Source organism: Macadamia integrifolia, chromosome 12 (assembly GCF_013358625.1).
Source record: "Macadamia integrifolia cultivar HAES 741 chromosome 12, SCU_Mint_v3, whole genome shotgun sequence".
Lineage (NCBI taxonomy): Eukaryota > Viridiplantae > Streptophyta > Magnoliopsida > Proteales > Proteaceae > Macadamia > Macadamia integrifolia.
The window spans coordinates 30208924-30228531 of NC_056568.1; the positions used below are offsets into that span (position 1 = coordinate 30208924).

At 40.0% G+C, this 19608-nt stretch overlaps 1 protein-coding gene across 4 annotated transcripts in view; it reads left to right on the forward strand.

Annotated features, from left to right (window-relative positions):
• LOC122058117 (membrane-bound O-acyltransferase gup1) overlaps nt 1-19608 on the forward strand; it is an 80404-nt gene that overhangs the window by 22565 nt on the left and 38231 nt on the right. For 3 of the 4 annotated variants that reach the window (XM_042620607.1, XM_042620605.1, XM_042620608.1), the window contains 4 exons: nt 3857-3916; nt 13619-13732; nt 14450-14574; nt 14696-14747. In XM_042620607.1, the coding sequence (XP_042476541.1) occupies nt 3857-3916; nt 13619-13732; nt 14450-14574; nt 14696-14747 (351 nt within the window). The remainder of the gene's footprint in view (nt 1-3856; nt 3917-13618; nt 13733-14449; nt 14575-14695; nt 14748-19608) is intronic. The other variant, XM_042620606.1, reaches the window with a different exon arrangement.

A 19608-nucleotide genomic window follows, 5' to 3' on the forward strand; every position in this document is an offset into this window, starting at 1 on the left:
GGCTCTCTCTATGAAGCAGGGGAACATGACTATCTCTGACTATTACAATACTGTTGTAGGACTCTGGGAGGAGTATGATAATTATCGAGACCTTTAGTTTTCCAATCTTGAAGATGAAGCCAAAGTCTACAGATCCCTTGAAAAGGAGTGAGTTTTGATCTTACTTGGTGGGTTGAACTCAGACTATGGGAAAGTCCGGATAAAGATTTTAACTTGGTCCCCCCTTCCATCCCCTGATGAGGTGTGTAGCTACCTATTGAGTGAGGAGACCAGAAGAGGTGCTATGGACCTTGCTCCTCCACTTAATGATTTGATCTTTTTTTCACTGCCTACAGAGATTGGAATGGAGGTGCCCGAGGCTAAGGTTCATCCCGTGGAGATGATAGGGTAGACCCCGACAGTGTGATCATTGTGGGAAACCTAAGCACATGTAGTGGCCGCAGATGAGGTGCTACAACCCATGCTACTATGACAGAGATTGATCCTAGAGGACCCTCATAGGAAGATACCAGTTCCTTCTTTGGGAATGATATTGTAGTGCTTCACCGGTTCATGTCTCAACTTGATAGTCTATCTATTTCACAGGATGCCTCTGCGTTCGCTTGCATGTCACCGCATCTGCACCTTCCACAACTTCGTCGTGGGTTATTGACTTTGGTTCCACTTACCACATGATTGGTACGTCCCATTATTATGATTCTTACTCCATTTATTCTAGTAAGGATAAGGTTCGAGTGGTTGATGCTACCCTCTCTGTTTTTGGTAAAGGCAGTATTCCCATTGCCTCTTCTGTTTCCCTTAATTCAGTTCTTCATTTTCCTAACCTTACCTCGAACCTTTTGTCTGTGAGCACTTTGACTAAATCCTTGAATTGTTGTATAACCTTTTTTCTTTCCACTGTCTTTTTTAGGATTTTGTGACAAAGATAATTATTGGCAGTGGGCGTGAGGAGAGTGGACTGTACCGCCTTGAGCCGTAACTTTCTTTTTTGACTACTCCACAGTCCTATGCATGTGGTCATAGTGATAGTAGTTCTATGGATTCAGTGATGCTTCGGCATCAACGTTTGGGACATCCCTCTTCTGTTATGAGGAAACGATTACCACATTTATTTACTTCTTCTCATGTATTTCATTGTGAACCATGTATTTTTGTTAAACATTGTCGTTCATCTTATCTCTATCATGGTAATAGATTTGTTGTTCCCTTTCACTTTGTGCATACTGATGTTTGGGGACCTTATCTTACTACTTTCTTATTTGGCCATTGTTACTTTGTTTCATTTGTTGATGATTTCTCTCGTTGCACTTGGACCATTCTTTTGAAACAGAAAAGTGATGCGTATGATGCATTCAAAAACTTTTATAAAATGTTCTACACCCAGTTTGAAACCAGGTTCAAAATTGTCTAGTCTGATAAAGTGGGGGAGTATATATGTAGTGGTCTACAAGATTTTTTCACTGACAATGGTATTATCCATCAGCTTGTGTGTGTTGACACATCCCAACAGAATGGGGTAGCTGAGAGGAAAAATCGCAATCTGTTAGAATATGCTAGAAGCCTTCTATGTGGTATGCATACTCCCAAGAGTGTCTACTTGGATGTTGTGTACCACATCCTCAGATACTTGAAGTCCTCTCCGGGAAAAGTAATTTTGTATGCCTAGAACAATCACTTGAAGATAGAAGGTTATTCCGATGCTGACTAGATTGGATCCTTTTCTGACAGATCTACTTCTGGCTATTGCACATTTGGTGATGTTAATTTGGTCACATGGAGGAGCAAGAAAGAACCTGTTGTAGCTATATCTAGTGCAAAGGCAGAGTACATGGTAATGGCTGATGGAGTTTGTGAACTCATTTGGTTGCGACGGTTGGCCCTTGAGTTGGGATATGGTATTGACGGACCTATGCATCTCTACTGTGATGACAAAGCAGTCATAAGCGTTGCTTATAATCCTATGCAGCATGAGAGGACAATGCACATTGAAGTTGACCGGCACATCATCAAAAAGAAAAGATCAACTCTGATAACATTGCACGCCCTTTGTGAAGACAGATGATCAATTGGCAGCCATCTTCACCAAAGGACTCATTCCTCACTAGTTCAGTACCCTCTTAAGCAAGCTGGGAATGTATGACATTTATTCTCCAGCTTGAGGGGGAGTGTTAGAGTTTATGTGATAATGGTACTTTAGGGTCAAGTGTATTTTACTCATCACTTATTGTACTTACTTTTCCCCTTTTACCTCCTCAGGGAGGTGTATGTAATTTCATATATCTTGCCATTCTATCTTGCATGGAAAAAAACTGAAACAAAGCTACTATATCTATAAATTAATTCTTCAGAAATCTAAAAAATGTTACCTTTAAGCTCCAATGACGCAAATACACACTGTGGAAGTATTAGATGTGTACGCATTACACTGTTCAATGAAATGATTAGGGTGAAAAATGGAAGTTCTTGGAAAATCCAACTCCCCTATGACCAAACTGTTGAAATCTCCCCCTCGGTCGAAACTGGTCAAAGTAAGATAGCTTTTGATGGAAAAATGGGATTTTAAGTGGCTGGTACGACCATGGTTCAAAATCTCGTCGGGATGTCGGTAATTTCGGGATTTGTTTTGGCCGAGATGAGTCATGAGATGTCCTACGAATTACTAAAAGGACATCATCTCGGTCGATATTTAGGTATCTCGGTCGAAATTTCGGTATTGTTTCGGCGAGATAATGAAATGACACTAACCTAAGCCTATAAATACATCATTTCATTTGGGGGAATCGAAATTTTGGCTCCAACTAGTTTGTTTGGGTGAAATTTTGGCTCCTTGCATTTGAACACAAAATCACTCTATTTCCCACTAATTAGCCGCATTATCACATCTATTGCCTTGAAGATCACTCCAACTGGAAGATCTACAGATATCAAGCTTTGGAAAGGTAAACCACTTTCCTCAAAACCAGTTTTTTGAAATAGTAACATCAATACATGTTGGATAGGATGCTTGACTCCATCGTACTGTGCGTGGAATCCAGCTAGACTGTCATAGTTCTTTTCAGTAGATAGTCATTATGATTAGTGTTGTATAATTAATATGTTTGGGACTTGGGATATTGTCATTTCAGACTTTGAGATTTAAGAGTTAGACGCTAGGTGGATGACTTTAGTTGGGACTTGGGGGTTAGGGAGTTGCATAGTATATTACTCTAGTACTCTAAATATTAGTTAATTAATGTCGAGGTATGTTTTGATCATGGCTTGGATGCATTATTTAATTATTTTACTATTATATTGTATCTTGTTCTAGCAATGAAGCGGGTAAAATCTCCAGAACAGTTCGACGGTTGTTGCCAAACAAGGGTGCAACTCTAAAACTGTCATGTTCTAATATTTTTGCAAATGTAAGTTCTAAGCATGTTTATTAGCTTTAAAACAAGCTATCCACCATGTTTCAGGTCATAATATGGCTGTTTGACCACCGAAACAGTCAACCGAGTATTAAAAAAAAAAAAAAAACACCAACTCGCCGAGATCTCGAACCTTGGGTAGGACCAAGTTTAGGTCAAAGCTGGTCCAACTAGGCCGAAACATGCGTAACTGGTTGAAACCTGGTATGATACAGTTTCGGCCCAAGGTTTCATATCGGTACCAGCCAAAACATAGATATCTCGTGCAAGTTTCAACCAGGATTACTAACCATGGTGACAACTGTTTCATCATAACAGTGGTGCATTGTTTGTATTGATTTTGTTAATTGTTTAATGTCAGGTGCGCCATTAGTTTTCAAAAATATAGTCTTATTTTTGTTACATAAATGACTAATCCTGCCACTATTTCTTCTTTCTTGTGGTTTCAGAAGCACATTCATCGTTGCCATATTTGTTCCTCAGGAAAAATTTGTTACCTACTTCTGCAGGTTGGCTGTTATTTTTTTTTTTCATTCATTGTTTTTGGCAGTATTGCCTCTAGTTATTGAATTTTTGACATTGAGGATCCCCATAAGGGTTTCACTAGTTTTTTTTTTAATTTTTATAATTAATTTATTATGATTATTTTTTTAACCAGGAAAAAATTTCCAAAATTTCCCTCATAAAAATTTCCAAAATTTCCTAATGTTCCTCACATACTTGGCTGAGATATTTGAAAGTTAGGAAAACGTGAGTACTAATTTTTTTATTTTTTTATCATAATTTCCTTATAAAAAAGTCCAAATCTTGCTGAAATTGAAGTGGTTCTCTCTTTCCAAAAAGTTTACATTTCAACAAAACTTTAGGAAAATTTCACTAACTTTGATGAATATTTTCTTAGAAGTTAATTCACACATCATATCCAAAATTTGCGTCGGATTTATTTTATTTATTTTTCATGGAAGAATGAGAAAGCTTAAACAGAATACATATAGGAGATACATAATGAGTAAATTATTACAAATCATTTGGATACATGTTTATTTGAAATCTGACACAAAATAATATAATACGTATTTCATTTAGATAGTTAAAATTAGAAAAAAATCGTCTGAAAATATATATATATTAATTAAGGCTATACAAAGCAAGTTCGAAGACCACTTAGTATAATGAGTAAATGCATTAGGATTCGGTTATAGATTCAAAACTCCACAACCTTATAAACAACAACAAACTCAGCCTTATCCCAACTTAATGGGGTTGGCTACATGGATCTGTGCAAAGACAAAATAGGAAAAGTGAAAGTTAAAGGAAGCAAAATAGTATGAATCTTAGCTAAATTGGGTCTGCTACATGGATCCCCTTGCCCTCCAGTCAGCCCTATTTGAGGTCATACTTGGGGCAAGACCTAGACTATGTATGTCTTTCCTCACTACTTTTCCTATGGTCATTTTAGGCCTGTCGCTAGCTCTTTTAAAGTCTGAATCAAGTTAGTCCTCCTAACTGGTGAATCCGCAGGCCTCTGTCAGATGTTGCCATACCGCCTCAAACGACTTTCTTGGAGCTTTTCATGGATCATGGCAACTTTTTCATTATTGCATCCCGAACAAAATAACAGTCCACTTCAATATGCTTATTCCTTTCATGAGAGACTAGATTACTAGAAATGTAAATAGCTGCCTGGTTATCACAGACATGTCCAGAGGTTTGCTAACCAGAAGACGAAGCTCCTAAACAAAGGATCTAAACCGCATTAATTGAGATGAGTATGTACCATTGCTCTATACTCAACTTTAGCACCAGAACGAGATACTGTAGTCTGCTTTTCACTCCATGTAACAAGATTACCTTTGACGTACAATAGCAGGTAGTAGTCTAGTAGATCTGCGATTATCATCAACACTAGCCCAATCAACAACAGAATAACCAATAATATTGGTATGTCCATTATGACGATAAAGAAGGCATTTCTTTGGAGCACCTTTGAAATATATCAGTATACGATATGCTGCCTCTCAATGAGCTTGCTTAGGTGTCTCCATGAACTGACTATTCTCACCAAAACCAAAGGATATATCAGATTAGATAATAGTAAAATATATAAGTTTGTTAACTAACCTCCGCTAATGTTTGTAAGCAAATTCTTTATCATCAGGGCCTCCAAGTTTAACATGAGGGTCCATAGGAGTATCTATAGGCTTACAACCTAACATTCCTGTCTCACTCAGTTTGTCAGGGACATACTTCCGCCGAGATAAACTAAGCCCTTTCTTGCATTGAATAACTTCATTGCCAAAAAATATCTGAATGCGTCCAAATCTTTTATTTGGAAGTGTTGCTCTAAGTAAGAGTTAACTTGTTCAATGCCAGACAAGTCATTACCAGAAACAATAATAGCATCAACTTAAACGACCAGCACAATAAAGAGTCTTGACGTCAAACGATTACAAAGTGGTATGAGTAACATTAAGAAAAGTCGCAGGCTGACTCGCAGCTAGCAACAACTCTACTGAATTTATCAAGCCCTGTTCTCCGAAACTATTTCAACCTATAAATAGCTTTGTTCAGTCTACAGACTTTTGTAGCATTCTCCCCTGAGCAACATATCCAGGAGGTTTGATGTAGATAAGTCACTTGGGCTTATTTTATTGCAAATAAGCCTTGGGTTGTGTTATGTATGTGTTGGGTCTTTGATCCCATGGGTTTTCTTTGACATGGGCCACTTTAATTGGCCTAAAATGTGGGTAGAAGGTAGGAAAACGGGATTTTATTCATTAGTTTAATCAGTTGCTATTTAATTCAATAAAGGCCCATTAGGTCATTAGTTTGTTGTAAAGTCCTATATGGACTATTAGTTAGTCCTACTCCATATTGGAGTCATAAAGTCAAGTCCTAGACCTATTTTGAATTCCTAATTGTAGTAGGAGTGTCTAGTTCTATTGGGAAACTAGCTCCTAGTAAACTTCCCCTCTATAAACAGAGAGGCATATGTACCATTATTGGACAGATTTGAATGAAAGAAAGTTTACATTTATGAAAGAAAGTTTGCAACTAAATGCTTAGAGCAGCTGAGATAGCTATGGGTGAGAAGCCCAGGCTGAGATAGCCACTTCCTTTATTCTCTTTCACCATTCTCAACCCCCCATCCGTTTTATTCGTCTTTTTTTTATTTTATTTGCTGTAACATTCAAGATGTATAATTCAGATTCTGATAAAAGTCTCTAGAAATCAGAACCGATCAGCAATCCAAGTGGGAATGGGAGAGAGATCGATCTCCTCTCTTTCTCTCTTCTGTACTCTGTTCAGCCAGGTCTTCAATCAGGGTATTTCAGGCCTCATAAGGGTCCCACGATCCTTACCTAGTCACTGTTGGAAGCATTCAGCTGCTATTCTTGAAGGTTCTTTTCAGTTTTCTCTCCTAGGTCAGAAAATCAAGAAAGCTTGTAACTTCACAACCAGCCATCAGAATCCTTCCAACTTTGGGGGTTTTTGTACCCTCTCTAGGGACTATCTACGCCCAAGAGTGCAACTCAATCGGACTCCTACAGCCTTGGCCGCACCTCTCTCTCTCCAGCTCTATAACAGGTCTTTCTCTCTCCTATCGGGTTAGATTTTGGACTGGTTTTGCTCCTATATGGGTATTGTATCCTTGGGAATTTATTTGATGGTATTATTTCTTTGTTTCCTGGTCCCATTTATATTGTTTAGGGTTATAAACTGCGGAGTTAGTTACTTGTAATCTACTCCTGCATTAAGGTTGCTCCATATTAAACTCCTCTTGCAAATCATCCTATAGAATGGCATTATTATTGTCTAGCTGAAAAGAGGCCAATTAAGGTTAATTTCCAAAGAGATCAAACTCTCATAGAATTCAAACGAGCAGCAAGAGTGAAGATTACAAAATAGTCAATGCAATATGTCTAAGTGTACCCCTTAGCAATCAAACGAGCTTTGAAGTGCTCAACTAAATCATCTGGGTTATATTTAATGGTATAAATCCACCAACACCACTCAAGATCCCTATAAGGAGGTAGATCAACAAGAGTCCAAGTCTTACAAGAAACTAAGGCATCTATTTCCACATTCATGGCTGACTTCCCACCTAGGTTGCGATAAAGCATCTTGGTATTTGGTGGGAACAGAGTGAGGCCAATGAAAGAGAAAATGTACAAAGAAAAATAGGAAGTTGGGAGAGAGAAACATAATTAGTAATTGGATAGGCAACTAAAGAATTCTGAGTACGAGAACGAGTACCTTTCCATAGAGCAATAGGCAAATCATCAGGAGAAGAGCCTCCCCCTAAACTGCAACCTCTGCTAGGAAATCTAGTGCCACAACTGTGGCCACAATTACTAGCAACAAAAGCAAAGTTATCTTTATAGGAAGTGGTGGATTCAAATTGAGACATGGAGGGGACTTAATTTGTTGAATCTTATCGTAGGCATAATTCATAGAGTGAATCTTGTGACCGGCTAATATTTGACTCTTGATAAGTTGAAAGTTAGAGTCTATTCTAGACAAATTTTGCAGCCAGGAATTCAGCACATTGAGATTTAAGAACTTCAGTATCAGTAGAAAAAGGTTGGTGCACATTGAGTTCCTCCCACATGCCTTTTAGAGAACTGTAGTAGTCACCAACTGATTTTCCATTTAGCTTAAATGAGGAGGACTTCTCTAATAAATCATATGCTCTGGACATATCCTGATATTGTGAATAACTTCTTTGAGATCATCCCATTCACCCTTGGTTGTGTTATTAAACATTACGTTTTCACAGAAGGCTCCAACATTGTTTCACAACCAACAAAGTAATTTAGCATTCTTTGTCGCCTACTCCTTATACTCAGTAGACAACTGGAGACATAGTTAAATAGCCCATCTTCCATTTGGTGGAGATACAATTGGGAGCCCCATTCAGTTTAATATATATAATCTAAACATTGATGTTGTCCGTCGGAGGCTTGGAATAAGCTATATTGCTGTAGGTAGTAGAACGCTTTCACTTAGTGTAACCCAGATGCAAATAGTTACTAGTGGCACCACCAATAACAACAACCAGCAATAGGAGCAGTAGCTAGAGGCATGAGGCTCAAAGACAACATCAAAGAATCCCAAAACCAGAAACTCACAGATGCCAAATCCTTGAAATCACAGATGGTTATGAGTGTTTGTTTGGTCTGAAATTCTGACCACACATGACATTGTAAAGGGAGAAAAAATCGTGCAAAAATCACAGCGATCAACCGACGAGAGTCAAAGTTCTTGGAAAATCTCCCAAAAATGTGGAGTTTTGCCCAACAATTGCCCCACAAGTTAGAGTTTTGGAAAGAATAAGTAAAATCGGATCTTCCACATCAAGGAGAGTCAAACCCCTATGCACCTGAGAGGAATACGTATAGCCCAAAACAAAAAAGCCTAGCCGAGAAAAAGGTTTCTTCTGATAAAAAGTATTCCTCCTCCAATAATAGCAATAATGAAACCCTAGTTGTGCATATTCAAGAATTATGGTTCTAACAGACAAAAAAGAACATAGGTGGCTGTACACCATAAGGTAGGGCAAACCCTAAACACACGCTAAACAGAAACCAAGAAGGAATCCTAGGTACTGAAATCAAGGTTAAATGTTTTTGTGGCTAGTTTCAATGGCCAAATGGAGAAATTAAACCATGAAACTTCTAGGGAACCCATTTTAGGTCCTCTGAACATGGTGAAACCCTTATATTTAATAAAACACACTCAAAATGGTAGTTTGACTTTAGACCCTACGTTGGTAGTGTAGCTATATATATTCTCTAATATTTCCTATTCCATATAATGTTTTGTACTAGAACCCATATAATTTAAATAAAACAACTTAAATAAGTATTAAGAATGGATAGACATCAAGTTATAAACCATTTGATAATTCGTGCATCATACATGGTTTTGTTACAATTTACAAATAGTCACATATATTGGTGTCAACTGTCAATAATAATACAATAAAAGCCATTGATCACCCTTATGCTCATCCTAGAGTCCTAGACTCCTAGTATTAAAACGAGTGCTGAGCCGGATCGAAACCACTAGATGTTGCTGATGCCGAATTAAGTTATCCATCACCTGTATAAAAAAGCTGGTCATGTCATAGTATGGTGGAAAAACACTCAAAAGTCTTCCACAACTTCCATATAAATGGAATCATCAATGTACTGGAGGGTAAACCTAGGGTATATATCTCTGAATGGTGAGGAACTTGATCGAGAACCACTGCTACTGGATGGTGCTTGCGGAACTGTAACCGAAACTGACTTATATGGTTGTGGCTTGGGAATGAGAAGATGCTATCTACAAAATACGACCCAGTGTGTGACTAACCCTTATAATAAGGCAGAGGGTATGGATGATGGAGCTTTAAACTACCAAATCGACCATAGCCAATAAATTCAAAACCAGTGCTCCTTTGTCACATCCGTCTGATGGTGCATGCCACTACCCCCATGCATACCATTGTCCTCTCTACTTAGGCCCACAAAAGTGTCAATCAAGCTCGTGACATCAACGTCCATGGACTCCATGCTATTCTGCCCCTCAGGTGGCATTGTGAAGGTATGAATCGGTGGTGCGAGCCTCTCGAGTGGCCTACATGTATGGGAACACATGCATTGAGGTCCTCATCCTGTTTGGTATGAGTGAACTGAGTCTCCTGTGAAGCACAGTGGCTCCGGCTCCTCTCGTGCATCCCCCCATCACCCTCATCGTCATCATCACCATCACTATCATCTTCATCATCACCACCAGCATCAGATGGGAGCAGTGTGTGAGTGTGGCCACTGGGATGTGACCATCCAAGGTCATCATCATCATCCTCACCATGTTATGGTGCCTATGAAGGAACAAGGCCCTCTCGAGATGCCATATACTCGTCCACATCAGCATGCATATGACTATCTATCTCGGGGTCACGCCTACCCCCAGCCTAATCCATAATAGGGTCACTTCAATCCTTTACCCACTATTATAGGGGATCCTCCTCATCTCTATTGGAAAGGCAGGTTGCATCTTCGGCCAAGACCTGGGTTGTGGAGAAGCAAGACCAGCTTGGCTCAGTCTCATGGTATTTTGCACATATACCACTTGCTCCAATTATTTTTCTCAAGTTAGGTGCATCTCTCCCATAGAGCACCTACCATTCACCTACATTAGAATATTAAGATTCAATAACAAAAACAACTCAACCTTTTACCAACTAAATGGGGTTGGCTACATGGATCCACAAGAGGGAAAGAAATAATAAAAAGAAGGAAGAGAGGAAGAGAGAAATAGAGAAAGAGAGAAAGAAAAGAACCAAAGCAAAGCAACACCCTCTGGGACATCCCAACTACAACGATCGACAAGTTGGTACATAGGTATATGAATTCAATGGAGATAAGATGACAAATAATGCGGTGGACCTACCAAGTTCTGTGCCTTCTCTAGCAGACTTTGCGGCTGTACGACTGAAACTCCCAAGAGCATCCTTGAAGGTACTCGTTCAAACATGCTTGCATTAACAAAATCGGGTAATTACATTCCTTATAAATGCAACAACTATTCTTTCATCAATTTAAAAAAAATTTCAAACCAAAAGAAAATTTTCCCTAGTTTTCTGTAATTAATATAACGACAGAAACTCAGACTTATCCCAAGTTGATGTGGTCGGCTGCAACGATCTGTGCAAAACAAAGTAGGGAGAAGGAGAAATTAAGTAAATAAGAAAAAGGAAATTATAAAGAGAAATGGCAGAGAGATGAAAGTGAGAGGAAAGAGGCACAATAATTATAATAATTAATTCTCAGATAAAAAAACGACTCTATGAGTCCGTATATCGGCCAATGGTGTTTAATACACTAAGTATTAACCTTATTTTTTTTCCTACAATTTTGTTGCAATAAAGTAAATTTTTCCCTAAAATAAAAAAATGATTTTAAAAACAAAAAATGAAAGCATGCCTTTTGATGTCATAGATCGGGTTACAGTGTATAACAGATAAAAAATTGAATGGAACCACCTTGTATTTAGCCTGTTTTATTGTAAAAATTAGTTTTTGGGAAAAGTGCTATACCTCTAAGGCTCTAACTTTGTATCTTGCACAAATCTTCCAAAAACACAGCATATTGTCTCTTCCACTATTTTCCTCTACTGCCCAAAGACTGGCTCCAAGCTTTTACGGCAGTGATTTGGCCAAAAGAGCAAGAAAAGAAGTGGAGTTTTCAAGGTTCTCTGTCGAAACCAGGCTGAAGTCACGAAATGGGTCGAAATTTTTTCGTGCGAAACCTGGTATTTATACCAAGGATTGGAATAATTTCGATCAAAATATTGGTGAAACTGTTCTCAAGACTGATCAGCATGAAACATTGACGAAAGTGTACATCGCAGGCTGTTTCGTTTTGACAGCAAGTGAAACTGAAATATTTCGTGAAATTTCGTGAAACCTTGATTGAAATCAATGCTTTGATACGATGTGTCAATAAGAGAACCTTAATCAGTACCTGCACAATTCCTCAATATCTTGTTCATTAGCAAAGCAATATTTTCTTTGTGCGTCAGTAGAAAAAAAACATGGTTTTTTGGAGAGAGATACTATTTCACTAATCAAGTCACAAGTATCTGACATTTTCGTACCTTATGATTTTCAGTAAAGTGGTGGCGAAACATATAACTTGTAAAAATTTTTCCATTTTTCAATTAGATCTGATCTATATTCTTTTATAGAGCTATTTACTCGATCGCAGACATTTTTGGAACCCCTCTAACAGAGGGGCAAAGAGGAAGAGAGAATACTTTAACCGTGGGGTGGAGGATCTATATTTATAATAAACAAAGAAGCAATTACAACCTAAACCTGGGTCCACATCCTAGAACTGACTTAAGAACATAAGAATATAATAAATAGACAATGAGAATGTTACCCTCAAGTCCTTAACTTAAAGAACTGACACACACACACACAAACACACACAACCCCAAGTCGACATTTCATAACTTAACACTCCTTCTCAAGCTGGAGCATAGATATCATGAATCTTTAACGGATGAAGCGCAAGGATCCTATAAGCCCACTTCAGGTGGCTTCTTGGGTGTTATGTGGAAAAGATTCCAAATTTTGTTGGTTGCATGTTTTTATACCCTTAGAAGCTTTCCCAAACATGCATATAGTGGAAGGAGTAGGAGAAGGGGCACCGAAGAGGAAGAAGACTGTGTGAAGTCAGTCTTCTCATTCAATGAAAACTTGGGCATTTCCTTTATATTTATGTCTAAAAGAAGAAAGGTTTTCATTTTACACAATAAGTCTTCTTATTTTATAAGTAAAAACTGACAAATAGCTTATTTTAGAATAAATCCTTCTTCTAAAATAAAATCAAGGAGCAAAAATCTGGTATTTTACATCTAACCCTCCCTCCTTAATATGACATGCTTTGTTGTAATTGGTACCATGCTGCCTGGCCACCACCTTCCCTTGCCTTGTCACCAGGACAACCATGTTTCCCCTTTAACCTTTTCATTATTTCGAGCATTACAGTGTTAAGTTCCTTGAAATTTCTGTCATCCCTTTCTGGTGAAATTACTAGGTATTAATAATACTGACATTAATGTTTACACACCATTCATTACAAGATTGATCTCATCATGTTCTTTACACCCACAAACCAACCACTAATTTTGCTTATTAAGGTACTTTTATAGTTTGAGCTTGTCCCTGTCAACAAAATGCAGTTTGAATATAAAAATTGAATGAGAACAAGGTAACAAGAGGAGAGAAAGAAGTAGAGGGTTGAAGGAGAGGAGGAAGAGGAAGAGCAAAAGGAACAAGAGAGGAGATGATGGTAGAATGTTGTGTGTAGAGAAAAGATTTCTCTTCTACACCTATATTACTTCACTAATAAGATGAGATGAATTTTATACATCTCCCTAGGGAGGTTTGAGGTAAAAGGTAAAAAAGAGAAAATACAATATACGACAACTAGAGAATAAACTAGTTACCCTTATTACATAAACTCTAACAAATGGAACATATATTTGATCTTCCACCAGTGAATTGAGATTGTGAAGTTCCTTTAAAACATACTTGTTAATTCATTTATGGGGGGAATTTCAATACAATTTCATTTTATAATTATTGTATCTTATATCTAAGAAGTTATTTTTTTTTATATTATTTTTCTTGTTATTATTTTTTTTTCTTTCAGGAGAGGAGTGTCGACATAGATAAGTTCTCACTTCGCATTTACCTATGTTATTTGGTATATGCTCCCCTGTACATTGCTGGACCAATTATAAGCTTCAATGCATTTGCTTCACAGGTCAGTCATTCAAAATTTCCTCTTTTCTTAAATACTAATGTTCCATTAAAGTTACACATATTTGGATGGAGCGCAATCTCCGTAGATGGACTTCCAACTCTAGATCTCTTGATAAGATTTGGAAAGCCATCTACTTTGATGTCAGCTCCAAGCTTAGTAGTTTTCATTATCGCCGTGTTAGAGATACCCCAAGAAACATGCTCATTGTTGTCTCCTAGGGTCTCATCTCTTCCGTCATTGCCCCACCATGATGTATCCTTTCTCTTAGCTGGGCTCTTGCCCCACTGTTATTGCTACCTCCATTGAGGTCTTGTCCCTTGTGGCTCCCCCCCCCCCCCCCTCTTTTCCATATTTTCCTCTCTTAATGCAATTATCTCTTAATGACCCAAAAAAATGTTCCGTTAAAGTGAATAGTTTGCATGGGAGAATGATGCCATATGTCAATCAAACAACTCTTGCCTTATTTTCGATTCCAATGGGAGTCGCTGGATCCATTTAGCCATATATAGTGTTAACTATGAGCCCATGACAGAAAAATTCATGTGTTTAACCTAACATTGTAGTTATACAATTGTAATTGAAGTTCATGCTTTTCTTATCGTTGAACAAGTCATTATTATTATGATATCTAGGTACTTTATCAAGTTCCACTATTATTATGATCTTTCCATTTTCTTTTCAGTGGGGAAATTAATTCATACCACTATGGTCTTGCAGTTAGATATACCGCAGAGAAATTATTCTACCAAACAGGTGGTTTGGTATGGGTTCAGATGGGTCCTCAGCCTTTTCCTCATGGAACTAATGACACATTTCTTCTATTATAATGCTTTTGCAACCAGGTGAATACTCTATGAGGAAGAAGAGGTTCCCCCCCCCCCCCCCCAACCAAACTCAAAATCCCCACAGCCCAAAAAAAGTTCGAATTTTGTGTAGCTCTAATCTTGTCATTGTGCTGTTTAGTGGCATGTGGAAACAATTATCTCCTTTGGAGGTCTCCATCATTGGATATGGGGTAAGCGATGTTCCTTAAATTCTTAAGGTTCTTGGCTGCATTCTTGGTAGCTCTCTTCTTCAATTAACTGTAATAGCTTTTTAGTTCTTATTATATTCTTGTGACAATCCCTTTACATTCTTATGGCAATTGATTCAGAACCAATGTTTTGACATGCAAAATTTGATTGTATTCTTGAATCATGCTTTCAGATGTCATAGCATTTCAACTTAAAGTTGATGAAATCATGTCATCTGTGAACTGCAATTGAGACACTTCCACGGTTCCACCACCACATTACCAATTTGGAAGCTTGTTGAATAAGTTCATTGGCTATCTTAATTAATGACTGAAGATATTCAGAAGACGGGTTAAAAGGAGTAGGGACAGTTTGGGTTCTTGTCTGATAACCTTTAGCTTGACAGGATCCTGTTGAGGAGCCATTTATCTATCCTGAAGTTGACCAAAGGTCCAAGTCCTTTTTGTTTTTGGTTCCACAATTGCAACCCCCCCCCCCCAAAAAAAAAAAAAAAAGAAAAGAAAAAAAAAAAGAGGCATGCTCAAGGAAATAACAACTACTATCATATGATCTTTTGCATATGCTGAATGAACCCCTCCCGAGTGAAACCCCTCCCCTCCTCTCCTCTACCATGTCCTAGTCCTATATGCCTGTCCCTTCTCCGGCTCCGGTGGCTGTTGCCGCTGGAACCCTGTCCCCATCCCTCCCTGACCCTGCTACCCTTCCTCCCCCTTTCTTCCTGTGGTTATCAGCTCGCCTCCCCATCCTTCCTCTACCTCACCTCACCTTTCCATCTCTACCTCTTTTACCCCCGCCTCTCATTCTCCTCCCTAGGTTCCAAAACCATGGACCTCGTGCTTCCATTCAACCCCTTCATCACCCCTTCTGATAGATTGTCCTTGCACTTTGTCCCTCCTTCTATTGTTAACAACACCAAAGTTGGGCTTTGCCCTCCTGGCTTTCTTTCCTTTGATATCTCTAATTGGAAAAATTGCACTATGGGTCATTTTCTCTGCAGCTGTCCACCATTCCCTGTTGTAAAGTCCTCCCTTAACAATCAAGGGAGACTGTGTGGTACCCTGTCCATTTTTCTGTTGGACAATGGAGCATTCCTCTTCAAATTTTCAGACGTGACAAAGTCCGTGCTCTTGAAGGTTGTCCTTGGAAAGTGGGGAAGAGACCCATTTCCTCTGGTAATGGGACCAATACACTCAGATAAGAAAATTCGACTTCATCTCCATCTGTTTGTGGTTTTCTCTTCCCAACTTACCATTACACTACTAGTGCAGACAAGGTCTGAGCCTTGTTGGGTCTATTATAGGTAACCCTCTTTACTCAGATGCTCAAACTAAATGTTTGGATCGTCTGGCCTTCGCCAAGATATGTGTAGATGTCTTGGTTGATTCTCCTCTTCCCACATTTGTTACGATCAGGCTTTACTTTTCACCACAATGTTCATTTCGACTGGGTTCCACCACCGTGTCTCATCTGCAAGGTTTTTGGGCACCATACTAAATCATGCTCCTCTACATCCACTATACCCCATACGTCCTTGGACCATTCTTCCGCCACTCTGGACTCATCCTCCATGCAAATCCCTCGTTCAACGGCTTATCCTCCTCCACGGTCCTCTGTTGCCTTGGAGTTGGCACAGGCGAGGCTTCCATCCTCGGCGTAGGCATCCAAGCAAATCCCTGGTTAAAGAAGCTTCAATTTATCCTTCGGATATCCACTCTCTAATTGCTGCCTATAACCGATTTGACCTCCTTCGCTCCCCTGATTCTCGTATAGAAGAAGTTAGCCCTTGGCTCTCCCTCTGCCACTCTGAGATCTCTGCCAGCCTCCTCTCAGGCTCTTGCTGGTTGGTTGGAAACTTCCCCCAGGCCTTCTGTCACCTCCTTTCCTCTCATTGAACTCATTGCTTTCGCCTCTTTGAACCCTAATCCTCCTCTAAGAAGAAACCCTCCTCTTTTGCCTTTGCCTTCCCACTTAAGACCTATCCACTTGCCTTCTAGCCTGGTCCACCATTCCCCAACTGTTGGCCATCTTTTATCCAAACTTGTCCCTCCCATCCCTGCCCAACCCTGATCCCTTTTGGCCCAAATCACTCCCTTATATCACGTAGTTCAACCCTTTCGCTGTAACCAGTTGGTTCACTCAAGTTCTCCTCCCATTTGAATCCTCCTCGGGCCCTCAATCTTGGTGGTTCCCTTGACCCATCGGTGTCTCTTCTTTATCCGACACTTCGTCCCTATAGGCTCCACTTGCGGAAGTTACCCCCTCTTTCATCGACACCACTGACAGCTCCTCCGTCATCGATTCTCTTAGTGACATCCTCTCTTCTCCCTTTTAGGCAATTATCCCCCTACTTCTTCTTTGTAGGTATCCTCATAGGCTCTAGCTGCGGACGTTGCCTCTTTTGTCCTCGACATCAGTAACCCCTCGACTCCTCTGGAGGGATCTCTCTAGCCCCTTGTGGACGGCTCCTCCTTGCAGATTGCCTTGCAGGCTCCACCTGCAAACGATTCTTCTTCAGCGACGATCCTAATCTCCTCACTTGACAGTAGCCACCTTGATTCCTTGAAGATTGCTCCTCTACCTTCTTCCTTAGTGTTGGCTATTCCCCCGCAGGCTCATCTCCTAGCCTCTCAGCACCACAACTTGCAGGCTCCACTTGTGAAGTGTCTTTATGTAGTGGCCACTCAACACCATCCCACATCTATTGACCCCTGGTCACGTCTTCCTCCGAGAAGAACACATTTCCCATCTCTTTGGCCTCCTAATGCCACTTGGATTCTCTTTAGGTTCTTGACACTTGCTCTCCCACTATTGTTGAATACAAAAGGCGTCGCAAGTAAAAGCCTTATAAATGCAAAACTCACTGATGATGAGCCTTTATTGCCCCTCCCCGGCAAGTCCAAATAATTTGGTGTATTTGGAATGTTGTGGTCTTAATTCCCTGGCCAAGCAAGCCGAGGTTCGATCTCATATCAAATCTTCTGATACTGCTTTGTGTTGTCTCCTCCAAACCAAAGTCCCTGAAACCAATGCATTGCCACCTCTATTGCCCCTTCTTGGTCTCCAACTATCTCCACTACCCCAGTGGTCGAATTTGCCCTATAAGCTTCTCATCTCTCCTCCCATTCTTCCTCCCAATGCATCTAGTTCTCTGTCTTCGACTCTTCCAACTCTTTGGTTTTCTCTACTATCTGTGTCCTCAATTGTGCTTCTGACGTGACGTCCTTTTGGAATGATTTCACCTCCCTTACCCTCTAGATTGGATCCCTCTCTTTCTTGGGACTTGGGGGGTGATTTCAATGTGGTTAGGATGGCCCATGAGAAGATGGGAGGCTCCCCCATTGATCCCTCTTCGGTTGATGCTTTTAGTGATTGTCTTGAGGACATTGGTGTTAATGACCTCTGCCAGTCTGGTTGTAAATTAACTTGGCATAATAAGAGAAGTGGTGCCAACAAAATAAGATGTAGGCTTGACTGACTGATGGTCAATGACCATTGGTTAGACTCCTTCCCCTCCTCATGCCACCTTTGACCTTTCTGGTGTTTTTGACCACAATCCCATCTTCCTCCTTGTCCAACCTTTCACCGCCTTCCATTAAATTCTTCGATATGTGGTCCCTCCACCATGTCTTCCTTTCGATTGTTTGTTGTGAGTGGAATAAGCCTGTCCAGCCCTTAAGGCTTTGAATTCCTCCACATTTGGCAACATTTCCTCTTATGTCTCCTCTTGCGAAGCCTCTCTTGCTTCCATCCAATTCAGGCTTCAGGATGATCCCCTTAATCCCTCCCAAGCTGATGAAGAGAGATCTTCTTCCATTGAGCTTGCTTCTCTTGTAGCTAAAAAAGAAAGCTTCCTTAAGCAAAAATCTCGTATTATGTGGCTTGAGCTCGGTGACTCCAATTTTATCTACTTCATAGATCCCGCAAAGCTAGGACCAATTCCAACTTTATTCCCTCCCTCATTGCTAGAGATAGGACTATTCTCTCCTCCTCGGTGGACATTAAAGTTGAAGCTTCTAGTTATTTTTCTGATCTTTTCCACCCCCCTTCCTCCCTTCCCTCCCCCCCATCCCTCTTGGTCTCTTCAACAAATCCATTCCCTCTCATCTCAGCCCTTCCCTCCATGCCATCTCCTCTGATGAGTAAAATCTTTAATGTTGCCATCTCTTACAAATCAAATAAAGCCCCTGGCCCTAGTGACTTCAGCATGAGATATTTCTCTTCTTGCACGGACATTATTAATTCTGACCTGTTTAAAGCCATTAGAAGCTTCTTCTTCAACCACTCTCAGATCCTTGGTATAAGCCATACCTTCCTCTGCCGTATTCCAAAGAAAGAGGGAGCTTCCTCTATGACCGCTTTTAGGGCCTTCTTGGTATATTTCTTTTCCCCTTCCTCTTCTCCCTTGCCCTTGAAGTTCTCTATATCCATCCAAGCTTCTACAAACCTCCATCTCATCTCCCCTCTTCCTAAATGCAAAATCCCTAGGTCTCACACATCGTGCTTTTGTGGATGATCTAATGATCTTCTCCAAGGTTGATTCTCTCTCCAACGACTCCATCATGTCTTCTCTCCTTTGGTTTAAGCAATTGTTTGGTCTTTATGTCAATCTCCTCAACATCTCTTCCTCTTCGGGGTCTCTGATGACTCCAAGGCTTTCCTCCTTGCTCTTACCAGATTCCCCCTAGATTCCTTCCTATTAAATACCTTGGCCTCCCCCTAATCTCTGCTAGGATGTCTGCCCACCATTGCAACCCTATGCTAGACCTAATCAGGAAGAGGCTCCAGCTTTGGAAGGGCAAGCTTCTTTTCTTTGCCAGTCTCTTAGATCTCAACAGATTAGTC